Below are 13,000 nucleotides of genomic sequence, written 5' to 3'. Positions count from 1 at the left end.
GTTCTTACCACCACGCCTCTCTTCTCCTGATGCCGTCTTCTGCCCTCCAAAGTAGATGTTGAAGACAGAATGTGTTTAACAAGACCTGCAGTGCCAACTGCTGCCACTAATGCCTAACTTAAGGCAATGCTGTAAAGCAGGGGCAGAGCTCATTCCTGATCTCCAGGGAGAACAGCACAGTACAGAAGGAGCCACGGTGTCGACGGCCACTTGCTCGCCCACCCCTACCCCACCCCCACCGCGCCCCCACCCCCACCCCCAATGCTGTGTTAAGTAACCTGAACCAGCGTGGCTGTGTGCATATGGGAGGTCAGTGGGCAGTGGCCAAGAAAGGTGTCATGGGGCTGAAAGATGGCTCAGCAGTTAAGAGCATGGGCTGCTCTTTCAGAGGACCTGCAGGGTTCTATTCCCAGCACCCACATGGTAGCTGACAATATCTGTGACTTTAGTTCCAGGACTCTGACACCCTCCTCTTCTGGACTCTCCCAGCACCAGGCACCCATGTTGTTACACTTACAAGATGTCATAAAATCACACACAGAATTAAAAAAAAAAAAATGTAATATTTTTTTAAAGAAGGTGTCACATTTCACTTAAGAAAAAAACAAAGCACTTTTTTTTTTCTTTTACAAAAAGCAAATTCTTAAAATCTGGCAAGAGACGGCAAATGCATTGCAGCCCGGTAGCCATTCAATGTCACTCAGCATAAAACTTGAGAAGAGTTCTAAGTCGTTTAGCAAAGGATGGCCCAGGCTGGTTCTGTCACATCTGTGAAGTAGCATCCCTCATCCCTGACTTCCTAGGCCATCACACTATCTCCTCCTCCTCCTTATTTTGGTTTCCAAGTACTTCAAACTCAAGGAGTAGTCCTGGACGGGGGTTCTCCAGTCACCAAAATGATGGTGCCTCGTTTGTAAACTATACTTTTGGCCTGGCTTACAGTCCATATGTGGTTAATACCCCAACCCAGTGAGAGTCATGTCCTAAAACATCAAGGCCCAGACCCAGCTTGTCACTGAGGCAGACTATGGGCAGCAAAGGACCCGGCCACACTGTTACTGCTGACGGAGTAACTCTAAAGCAGCTTCTGTACATGAAACATAAGACACTGGGAACTTAGTTCAGTAGCCGAGTACTTGCTCAGCAAGTGCAAGGCCCTGTGTTCAGTCACAAGCACTAGAAAAAAGGTAAGAGCAAACACCCATTACATACAATCAACAGAATGTCTCTAGATCCTCTCTGAACAGGATACAGACTCGTATACAAAAATAACCAATCTCTTTTAAAGTGTCCGCAAAAATATACCATAATCTCTGAGATGCAGTGAACTGCTGCACTACACAAACATGATAGAGTGACTGGGATACAGCGTGGAAACAAGACTAGAATTTTCTAGAATACCTGAAGGACCCCCCTTGAGTGTAAGGAGGGAAAGGGGCGTGTTGTAGATGAACGAATGCAGTGGCGGCGTGTTGTAGATATGAATGAATGCAGTGGCAGCGTGTTGTAGATGAACGGATACAGTGGCAGCGTGTTGTAGATATGAACGAATGCAATGGCGGCGTGTTGTAGATGAACGAATGCAGTGGCGGCGTGTTGTAGATGATGAATGAATGCAGTGGTGCGGCTCAGCCGCTCGCTAAACTGCAGGTCTCCACGAGCTGTAGCCCATTCGGGGGGCTACCCATCACTTCTGCTTTACCTTACATTGGAAGTTCACAGGCTGTTTTGGCAAAAAGATTATACAACTTTAAAACGTACACGTTCCACCACGTATGGTGGCACACACCTCTAGCATAAAATTTAGGAGACAGACACACGATGTTGAGTCAAGAGGCCAACCTGGGCTACTTAATAAATTCCAGGCCAGCCTGGACTATAAAGTAAGACTCAAGAAACAAAACAAACCCAAACCCTACAATTTGGAAATAATCTCATTTGCATTTCTAGAATCACAGGAGACCAAATGAAGTCAGGGAGGAAGCTAGAAATTGATCTAGAAATGGTGGCCTCCTGTGTTCTCACAAAAGGAAGAAAACAGTCGGCAGTATTTTTCAGCACAACCCTACACAGAGGGGAAAACTAAGAAAAACATCTTTCCATTTCCAAAGCTGGCTCTTTCACGTGGCTACACTCCACAAGCCCCCGGCCGAAGACGGATATATGATCATTTGCTCAGCCAAGCAGCTCCACTGGTCGACAGTGTGGACTTCCAGCACACTACCCAGCTCTTTACATGAAGATGCCTTCCGAAAGGTGGAGACCCTAAAACTGTCTCAGAACAAGAACTCACGGCACAAGAACAATCGGCAGTTTACAGAAGACTCTGAGAATTCTAGAACACTTCAGTTTCAACGCTTGCTGTAGACACCCACAAATTCCAATTGCCAAAGCGTGCTCAAAGTCTGCCAGAGCCCTGCTCTGAGTGGTGCCTTCAGGAGTGGCTGATGACTCAATGAAGTCATTCAGTAGTTCATCTCCTGACGGTCAGTCCCTTTTGTCCTGGTGATTCCTGAGAGAGTTGCTGCTATTGACTGAAAAGTATGCATTTGAGAGGAACTGATCGGAGACCTCAGGGGTGGGCTCCGTCGGGGCTTCTCTAGAGGTGTCCCTTCCAGACCCCTGCACTGGGTCACTCATTTCAACCACTTCAAAATCCATTTCGTTCCATTTTTCTGCATCTTCCTCCTCATTCTCCTCTTCACAGTCATTGAGCTCGGAGCTGGAAAGCAAAGCTCTCTGGTCCTCACTCTTTCTTCCTTTTGGCTGGTGACCCAGAGGTAAGGTGGCTAATTTATACATCACAGGAAACAAAACCGCAGTGAAGACAGCTGACCCCAGCCCCGTGTACAGAACAACAGGCAGATCTGGGTAGTGTCCCTGAAGAATTCCGATTACTGCAGGAATCGCCATTTCTCCCAGGGCGGCACCAACTACAAAGAATGCCGTGGATTTCCCAGTTAAGGTGGTGTACTGCTCGATCCAGGAAATGCCACTGGGAAATGTGGCTGCCATCGAGGCTCCGTACACAGACGTTGCGATCCAGAGACACAGAGGGCTCTTGTCAAAAAGGACCAGAAAGAAAGATGAGACAAGACTGCCAATGTTGCACAACACGATCATGGTTCCAGGCTGTAAGAGTGTCGCAAAGAAGATGGCCAGGCCCCTGCAGGCTGCAAAGGTCCCCCAGAAGACGGAGTTCAAGCCGGCTGCTTCACTTTCTTCCATGCCAACATGGGTGGTGGCGAAGGAGAAAACATAAGAGCCGTAGGTCACCTCGGCTCCGACGTAAAAGAAGAAGAAGAGGAAGAGGAGACAGAGCAGGGCCCAGTGATATTTAGCTCTTCGAGCTTCCTGAGCAGATGCTGTGGATTTTTCCTGCTTTGAGTGTTTCTTACAAAACAGACCAAACAGGAAGACAGAGACTACTAAGACATAGGTGCCGATGGAAGCGTAGGTCCACAGCAGGTTCACGTCCTCAGGCACCGCAAACAGAGAGTCTGAGGTGGCTCCAGAGGATCGGTTCAGCATCAGAGAGACAAAGCCAGACTCTGTGTGGTTCTGAGCGGGTGCTGTCATACCCCAGGCCAGTTTAGCCAGCAAGGGAGCCAGGAAGGCACCCAAGGCGAAACTGAAGTGCAAGGCCTGCATGTGTGGAGCACCTTTGTCCCCCCAAAGGGCCAAGATGAGGACGTTCCCACCTGCCAAGGAAAGAAATGATTTAATGATCATTAATGATTATTCAGTAAGAACACTACATACATCACTATTAAAAAAGGTGTGTCTGGGGGGGCACACTGGGACGACCCGGAACCAGTGTGGTGATGCCAAGACTGAGGTAGGGCAACGCTATGTCTGAGGAGCTCTGACCCCTGCCACCAGTAGACTGCATCACAGCATCTCTTCTTAACACGCAGAATCTACGAGCTGGTAAACCGCTACCCACTAGGGCCAGGCACATTAGCAAAGGCTCTCCATGAAATGTGCTAGTACCACACCAGGGGTACACCGATATAACACACCTATCTACTAACGAGAGAGGATGATTTTAGCATCAGATAGTAGCCAAACCACCAAAGCTGTCTATTCTTGTACCTAGCAGCCACTGTCTTCGAAGTCTGCACCCAGGGCCCTGATGTACATCCCAGCGCTGAGCACAGATGTCAGACTCTGCTCTGTTGTGCCGAAGAGCCTACGAGGTGATGGGCAGAAGCATCAAGTCTTTGGCTCTCTGTTTAACTTTCAGATAAGCATACATTTTCACTCTGTTGTGGAATATTATTTTAAGATGTGCTACATTTGTTTATGCTCTGGAACATTTGTTTAATGATGGAAAGATGTGTTGCATTCTTTTATGTTGCATGTGTTTAACTCAGTGAAGCTGTGTTACTGTGCCTGTGTAAAACTCCTAAGGGTCTAATAAAGAGCTGAACGACCAATAGCAAGGCAGGAGAAAGGATAGGCGGGGCTGGCAGGCAGAGAATAAATAGAAGGAGAAATCTGGGAGAAGAGAAAGAGCAAGAGAACAAGGAGAGGAAGATGCTAGGGGCCACCCAACCACACAGCCAGCCATGAAGAGTGAAAGATTTACAGAAGAGAAAGGTAAAAGCCTAGAGGCAAAAGGTAGATGGGATAATTTAAGAAAAGCTGGCAAGAAACAAGCCAAGCTAAGGCTGGACATTGATACTTAAGAATACGCCTCCATGTGTGTTTATTTGGGAGCTGGGTAGTGGGCCCCCCAAAAGAGAAAAAACAACCAACAACAACAATTTGGTGTACCAATGTGAGGCTCAAAATCCCTAGGGCCTGAGAAAGCTTAAAAAAAAAAAAAAGATACAGCTCCTTTAAGAATCTCTGCTGCACAGCATAGCACTTAAACAGCTTTTTTTCTCACTAAATAGAAACCAAAAAAAAAAAAAAAAACCTAAGTAAAAAATGCCTGCCACAGTGCAGGGCACCAGAATTCCAAACCAACCTCCAACTGGGCTGCCAACTTTAGATTTGGATTTCACAACCTGAGAAGTGGGCGGAGCCCACCAGGAGAGCCATGCACAAGATCCAGGGTGTAGCACAGCAGTCCAAAGTTTGCTTGTGTGGTCAAACACAGCTAAAGAGTTCAAGACGGAAAAAAGTCTCTAAACAGGTCCCACTGTGTTTTACAATGTACGTAGACTTAAGAAAGAAAAGAAAATGGGTATAGACAGTCACAGAAAGGAAGAAATAGTTAAAAAAAAAAAAGTCTTTAAAGACAATAAAAGTAATATGAAAGAAAAAAGCCACATAAGATGGGCTCACAGGGAGTCTGGATCCTGTATGTTATTGACTTGATTTTGAATTTTTTGATTGTTATTAAGCACACGATAGCTGCTGAGAGACATGGGATTGTGAACTGAACTGCTGAACTGAACCAATCTAGATTCTTCAGGAATGATTTACCTTAAAAAAAAAAGTCAAAAAATGTATTTTTTCAAATGGAAGTAAAAAGTGCTTTGGACAAGAGGTTTTGCTTTTGTTTCCATAGGAAACAAGAAGCTGTGGATTCATTCCAGGTTCATGTGGATCAGATTTGATCAGATGAGACCTCCTGAAACTTGACAAGTGATCTCTATCAGCAAAGGTTACTGCTGGTTTTCCCAACACTTGGTCATTATCTCAAAATTTTCTCAGGGACCCTAAAGATACTTCATCCACAGACAATAGGAAGTAGTTTGGAGAATACTACACCCACACTCCAAGAGATGGAGCGGGTGGTCTTTGGTTATTTGTTGAGTTATGGATGTTTGTTATTTAGGAGAATATAGCCTATTGATACAAATTTAAAGATATTTTAACATAGGTTAGTAGTTAGTCATTTATAACAATCAAATTTGTAGATATGTTAGGTATGCTTTCCAGATCATATAGAGGCATATTTTAGATGGATAAATGGTCTTCAAATACTTCAAAGATCTACAGAATATGGCATTTAAAATATTTTGTTAACGTAAGTTTTTCATGACAATGAGACAGATTTGTTCCTAGCAGCACCAATTTACTTCAGAGATGACGGACATTGAAGAATCTCCTTATGGAGTTTGCTTTCATTGTGGTAAGGTTAACCACTGGGCAAAGAAACTGCTCTTGCCTTTGCTGACAATGTGCTGTACAGACTGGACATTTATGACACACAGGAAAAAGACTGCTTGAACTTTGCCAAAATAAGGCAAGACAGTCCTTCAAAATTCTGCATCACAGAAGAGTCTGCCAGATATTCTGCAGGACACAGAGGAAAGTGACTACAAACCTTGTCAATACAAGGCAGGACAGTCCTTCAAATTTCCAGCTTCACTGAAAAGTTTGCTAGACATTCTGGGCTTGTAGGCTGAAGATGGATGCCCAACATTGCAGAGGAACTTTGGGTGACTGTCCAGGCAGACAAATGTCTCTGTTGTTAGATAATATTACATCCTTCTGGGTCTTTGATGGATTTGAAGACTAGATAGTTATAATTGCAGTTTTTCTTAGTTATGATATATAGTGAGTTAGATGTAAACTTTAGGTTCACTAAGATAGGAGAGAAAATGCATTATTTTCTCTGAATATGCTAACTACAAATGGACTGAATATTTTAAATGTAATTCTTACTTGATAATTGTTTTTGTTGTGTATTGTTTTATTATGTTCAAGTTAAAACTTTTCTTATTTAGACAAAAAAGGGGAAATGTTATGGAATATTATTTTAAGGTGTATTACTTTTGTTTATGCTCTAGAACATTTGTTCAATGATGCAAAGATGTGTTGCATTATTTTATGTTACATTTGTTTAACTCTGTGAAGCTGAGTTACTTTGCCTGTCTAAAACACCTGATGGTCTAATAAAGAGCTGAACTGCCAATAGCAAGGCAGGAGAAAGGACAGGCGGGGCTGGCAGGCAGGGAGAATATATAGAAGGAGAAATCTGGAAGGTGAGGAAGAAAGAGCAAGAGAACAAGAACAAGGTGGCTAGGGGCCACCCAACCACACAGCCACACAACCACACAGCCACACAACCACACAGCCACACAGCCACACAGTCAGCCATGAAGTAAGAGTGAAAGATTTACAGAAGTAAGAGAAAGGTAAAAGCCCAGAGGCAAAAGGTAGATGGGATAATATAAGTTAAGAAAAGCTGGCAAGAAACAAGCCAAGCTAAGGCTGGACACTGATACTTAAGAATAAGCCTCCAAGGGTTGGGGATTTAGCTCAGTGGTAGAGCGCTTGCCTAGCAAGCGCAAGGCCCTGGGTTCGATCCTCAGCTCCAAAAAAAGAAAAAAGAAAAAGAAAAAAAAGAATAAGCCTCCATGTGTTTTATTTGGGAGCTGGGTGGTGGGTCCCCCTGCAAAGAGAAAAAACAACCAACAACACCACTCTGTAGTTTCACAACCAAACAGAGCCTAATGTATAAAGTATTTCCACAATCTATCCAACAACACGAGAGCAAGAAAGAAAGAGATGGAGTACTGGAGTTGGAGGTAAGCACATGTCACCTTACTCTGCAAAGAGGGTCTGCTGGTGACGAACAGTTACTTTCCAGAAAAGGACAGAAAAGAAAAATAGGAAACAAGAAGCACAGGCTTTGCTGAGCTCAGAACTCAGCTTCATCTGTTCCTCTGAAGCCATACAGCAGCTCTATACTTGTTTTGACCTCCCAAATCATCATGGCTTCTTCTTTTTTTTTTTTTAACCCTGGCGTGATCAGACACTGGACAGCCTAGGAATTGAACCCAGGTTCTCTGGAACATCAGTCAGTACTCTTAACCACTGAGCCATCTCTCTCCTCTCCCGTGGCTTCTTAGAGTAAAATGACCAGATGCTATCCTAAAAGGAAAGCCTGCTCATCTGTACCACACCTACCCATGGAAAGGGCATTCACTGTTCCATGTTAGGATATTCTAAATCACCTCTTGCTCACAGAGAAACATACTTTGTTTATTTCATAGGCACATGCTCAAAAGTGGATGTTCTGATGTAGCTGCTAGGAGAGTGACTCTGACTAGGTGCTGTGGCCCCATCTGACTTCCAAATGAGAGTATAATCTCACCTGCTTTCCTTTTCCTAGCAGCAGTGTCCCCAATAGTGCCGACGACAATACAGGATCCACTAACCTGTATCCAGAATGCCCATTGAAATACCAAAGACAGACATCATGACAACCAGTAAGACTGCTGTCCTGCAGAGTGGAGTAAGATAAAGACCAACGGTGGTAGCAGAAAGCGACACCCCTGAAAAGAAACATTTAAAAGTCAGCTAAAACAGCTCTACTTTAGTGTAAAAAAAAAAAAAAGACTTATTCACTCATCAGCAATAAAGTATTCTTGCTTCCATAGGAGTTTTAATGCATCAATCGAATTGTCTTTAATCATGCCAGTTTATTGAAAAAGGCATGCTAACAGCTCTGCCCTGTTCTCCAGGGTCAGGATCCAAGAGGATCAGCCTGTGCTCAACTCTGACATGGACAGCAGGATTGAAGTACAGCCTACGTCAGTTCACTACTGTCCTGGGTCCCTTTATCTTCAACCCCAAGTCCACAGAGCCTGGCCAGGTTCCAGGATTCATTCTGACCCCCATGGTCCCGGAAGCTCTGCCCTACCCCCAGATAAGCAGAGCTTCATGATCAACTGTTGCACGAATCCTAATTGATCTTATAATAAAAAAACGGAACCAGATATTGGGGTAAATGCTGAAAGATCAGAGAGACAAAGGAATAAGCCACTAGAGAAACCTCTCACCACTGCCGAATCCTCAGGCTGAAAGGGAGCGAGATCCTGTCTCCATGAATCCTCAGACTGAATGCCTCTGAGTTCTCAGCTGAAAGGGTCCCAAACTCCTGTCTCCTCCTGCCTTATATTCCTTTCTCTGCCCAGCCATATCACTTCCTGTCTCAACCTTTCTAGTGTTGGGATTAAAGGTGTGTGACTCCCAAGTGCTGGGATTAAAAGTGTGCGCCACCACTGCCTGGTTCTGTTTCTCTTTTAAACTGAATCAATCTCATATAGTCCAGGGTGGCTTTGAACTCACAGAGACCCAGAAGAATCTCTGCCTCCCAAGTGCTAGGATTAAAGGTGTGTGCCACCACTGCCTGGCCTCTATATTTAATCTAGTGGCTAGGTCTGTCCTCTGATCTTCAGGCAATTTTATTTGCTAGAGTACAAACAAAATATCACCACACTCCACCAATGTATGAGCCTAGAGTGGAGCCTAAATTACAGGAAAGGTCAGCATTGCTCAGAGTTGCCAACATTCACTCCCAAGGGCCAATCAAGTTTCCAGGGGGAATCAATACAGACTCTCTCCAGCTGCCAAAGCAGGAAGAGGAACACAGAGTCAGCTGCCAGGGTGGATGCCAGCACACTGCCCATCTCAGGTATCATCAATTTTCCATGTTTAAAGCTGAGTTGCAAATTTGTTGACAGAAAACAAATAAAAAGTAGTGTTTACTTACCCAAAAGTAAAAAATGATTTATACACCCAAAAAGAACTCCTCCGATCATAGAGCCACACAGATATCCCGAGGCACGGCCCACGAAAATGAAAGACAGACTGCTGATGTTTCGGTTCACATTCCTTGCCAAATCTGGAAAGGTGGGTCCCAGGATAGCAACACTCAGTCCCTACAATTGAAAAAGAAGAGAGCTTTACTCACCACGGAACACTGCCCAAGAAACAGCGTTTCCATGGTAACAAGAGCACAGGTGGGAGATTACAAACCACCATAAGGGACTTCGGACCACATCAAGTCAAACCTAAGGAAACACATACACACTCCCCAATGGGTTTTCATTCACAACCCTTGATATTTTTAAAGTTTCTGCTTTGTTTTAGAGGCCCTAATTCATAATCTTCCTGTCTCGGTTTCCCAAACGTAGGTACGGCCAGTGTATTATAACACACATAACTTACAAAACTATTTGATTTTTTTTCTTCTGTTTCAACTGTTTAGTACTGAACAATACCCTTAAAGACCGCCATGTATTAATAGTTACTATGTAACAAACTAGAGGCTAAGGAGGCGGCTCAGCCACTGAAGGGCCTGCTGTACACACACACACACACACACACACACACACACACACACACACACGCCAGGCCAAGTTTGGATCTCCATCATTCACATAAAAGGGGCAGTGTCTTAGTTAGGGTTTCCATTGCTACAATGAAGTATCATGACCCAAAAGCAAGTTGTAAATAAAAAGTATGTAAGTATGCAGCAAATATGTAAATAAATATGTAAATATGCAGTATGTAAATAAATAAATAAATGGTTGTGTTGCACTATTTTGCTATACAGAGGGGATTCCCTGCCCAAGCAGCAGCAACCAAGGACTGAAGACCAGGTACACACTGGCCCGCAGCATGTGCAGGCTCTCATCAAAGGTCTTCAAAGCATCGGGAAGACCTGGCACACACGGACGGTCTCTATTATCTGCAGCGCTTTTTTCCTTCGCTACTTCCCCATTAAAATAGTCTTAAGAAACAACTGAGACTCGGACTTTAAGATGCCAAGTGCCTCTCTTCAAAGGTTTAAGCCCTGATAGCACTCAAGTCAAAAATTATCAAGTCTAGGCCAGTGGTCCAGAGCTCCAAGTCCAGCACTCAGGAGGCAGAGGTGGGTGGATCTCTGAATTGGAGGCCATCCTGATCTACACAGAGAGTTCCAGAGTAGCCACGGCTACATAGTGAGACTCTGTCTCAAATCATCATCATCATCACCAATCACCATCAACGTGTAAGGGAGCTAGAGGCAGGCCAGTATCTGTTAGAGGCCAATTGAGTCTACATATCGAGTTCCAGGCCAGGCAGCCTGAGCTACAGAGTGAGACACTGTCTTTAAAAGGTGTTTCTGTTCTTGCACTTGAGTGAAGAAAATCATTTAAGGATCTGAGGGCTTGATTTAAACAGGGCTGTGAACAGGGTAAGAAATATGTCCTTGATGCTGTCATTTAACCAGAAAAGCCACTCTCTTCTCAGGACCTATTTTCCCATCTGCAAAATAAAGCGGTTGGCAGGATTTGGTCAGGCCTCCAGGAAGAGGCAATCTCTCAAAGATTTTCTGTGATCAGTTTGGCGCTTCAGTGAGTGGATGATGCAAAAGGGGGCAGGTAAAGACCCGGACTCCCCCCTCCTACATCTCCCCGTTGCCCCAGGAAACTTGGTTTGCTCATGTTGGAAAACGTATTTAAATCAGTCTGACAGTAACTCTCAAGGATTAGTTACGCCCACTTTTTCCAGATGACAAAACTGAGACCCAAGGAATTAACCAATGCACCAAGGGTCACCCACAGCGCAGGGCACCGGGGAGACCACGTCCCCTGCAGGATGTCTGCACCAGCCTTGGCCAGAGAGGGTTTCAAGCCTCAGCTCTCACCAGCCCCAGGAAGGCGGCACACAGCACCACGGTGGTGAACCAGCGCAGCACGTTCTGGGCACGGTCTTTCCGCCCGGACGCCACAGCTTCGGACTCATTCTCTGCCCCCGGGCCTGCCGGGAGGAGCCGCTGCCCTCCGGCCGCACGGAACTCCAGCTCCAACTCCAGCGTGGCGGATCCACGATGCTCTCTACCTGCCGCGCTCCGTGCACCCGAGCCTCAGGCGTGCAGGGTGGTGTCCTGCCCCGCCCTCGAGTCCCAGAGTCCCCAGGGCAGACGAGCCAGCCGGGACCAGCCCGAGCAAGCGTGTCCCGGGAGCAAGCCTTCCCACCATGCAGGTACGGCGCCCCGGGACCGCCCTCCGGGTGGCAGGGCGCCTGCGCGGATCACGTTCCGGAAATGAGGCCTCTCGTCAACCAGGAGCGGTCTTCAGGCCGGAAGTTGATCTGGTTGCCTTGGCGATCGGACTTCCTGGTCCAGGTGAGGAGTCGTGATAAACTGAGCCGGGGAGTTTTTGCGGCTGGGAGACGCTAGGCAGAAAGAGTAAGAGTTGCATCCTGGCACAAGACGAACCAGAGGGTAAGAAGTCACAAAACTTAGGAAGAAAACCGGCCTAGAACTGCAAGATGGTAACTTCCTCAGGCTCCAGGGTCACCTGGAAACCCTGCAGGGTTTATTGCATGCTGGTCTTTACATGCTTTCCAAATCCTTTCCGCTTACTCTTTGAATGTACGAGAGTGTTCAAAGTCAGCTTCTTCAATAGTTATTGACCTTCACGTATAAACTCACGCATGAAGTAGCTCAGTTAATTTACAGAATACTCAGTATCCTGTTATGCCCAGATCGCAGGGACCCCCAAAAAACCAGCACGGGGACCGAATCCCACATGCAAAAGCAAAGAGCCTTTATTTCAAACTCCAGAGCTTGGTCCCCCTGTCCCACACAGCCCTGAGCTCAGGTGGGGCAGAGTTTTTATCATAGCAGAGGTTGGGGTGAGGGGATTTCCAGGGTCCAGGACCCTGATTGGCTGACAATTGTCTAGGGGTAACTGTAAAAAAAATAGGTGTGTGTTAGACTCAAGGACATCTGGCCACCTTATCTAATGGTTGGAATGGTTGGGATGTCAGGTACTTTCCCACCCCTGGGTAGATCTCTGGGTGGTATCAGCTTCTGGCTTTTCCTGGATCTGGGTGTTGCCTCCCAGTAAGCCTGTCACAGAAACTGTGTGGTCAAGCTATTTTGGGGCCCCTTCACAATACCACGTGATCCCATCTAGGAATATGAATATTAAGTTAGAGTAACAACTTTCCAAAGGCCAGACAACAAACCACCGGCCTTTCCTGGAGAGTGAAGCGGTAGCTCAAGACAGAAGTCTGGGTCCAAACAAGCTGCAAGCACTTGCCCACCCTTGTTCCTGCAGACAATTCCATTGTTATGAGTGGAGCTGGGTTTCAGTTTGTGTTTGCCAAGGGGCTGTGCCAGCTGAAAAAGGAAGACCATGTCCTTATGTGATTACAGATTTGGTTCTTGTTTAACCATAGGGACCATGGCCTCAGAATGTTACCAGATACTCAGCATCCGAAACCCTTTTCCACTTGTGTTTCTGTCTCCGATACC

General features: G+C 45.8%; 1 protein-coding gene across 2 annotated transcripts; it reads right to left on the bottom strand.

Moving 5' to 3' along the window:
- Window positions 1-543: 543 nt before the first annotated feature.
- LOC102904044 (sodium-dependent glucose transporter 1C) lies at window positions 544-11,789 on the bottom strand. 2 transcript variants are annotated; one of them, XM_006984300.4, is made up of 4 exons: window positions 11,384-11,789; window positions 9,461-9,629; window positions 8,124-8,240; window positions 544-3,701 (listed from the first exon to the last, which is right to left on the bottom strand). In XM_006984300.4, the coding sequence occupies exons 2-4, from the start codon at window positions 9,507-9,509 to the stop codon at window positions 2,488-2,490; spliced, it is 1,380 nt and encodes a 459-aa protein (XP_006984362.3). In that variant the 5' UTR covers window positions 9,510-9,629; window positions 11,384-11,789; the 3' UTR covers window positions 544-2,487. The 2 variants fall into 2 exon arrangements, with proteins under 2 accessions (XP_006984362.3, XP_042117987.2); XM_042262053.2 differs by lacking the exon at window positions 11,384-11,789 and having other exon boundaries at window positions 8,060-8,240; window positions 9,461-9,537.
- Between the last annotated feature and the right edge of the window lie 1,211 nt (window positions 11,790-13,000).

Source organism: Peromyscus maniculatus, chromosome 16 (assembly GCF_049852395.1).
Source record: "Peromyscus maniculatus bairdii isolate BWxNUB_F1_BW_parent chromosome 16, HU_Pman_BW_mat_3.1, whole genome shotgun sequence".
NCBI lineage: Eukaryota > Metazoa > Chordata > Mammalia > Rodentia > Cricetidae > Peromyscus > Peromyscus maniculatus.
Note: the sequence above shows the minus strand (reverse complement) of the source record. Positions and strands in the feature narration are given on the sequence as shown.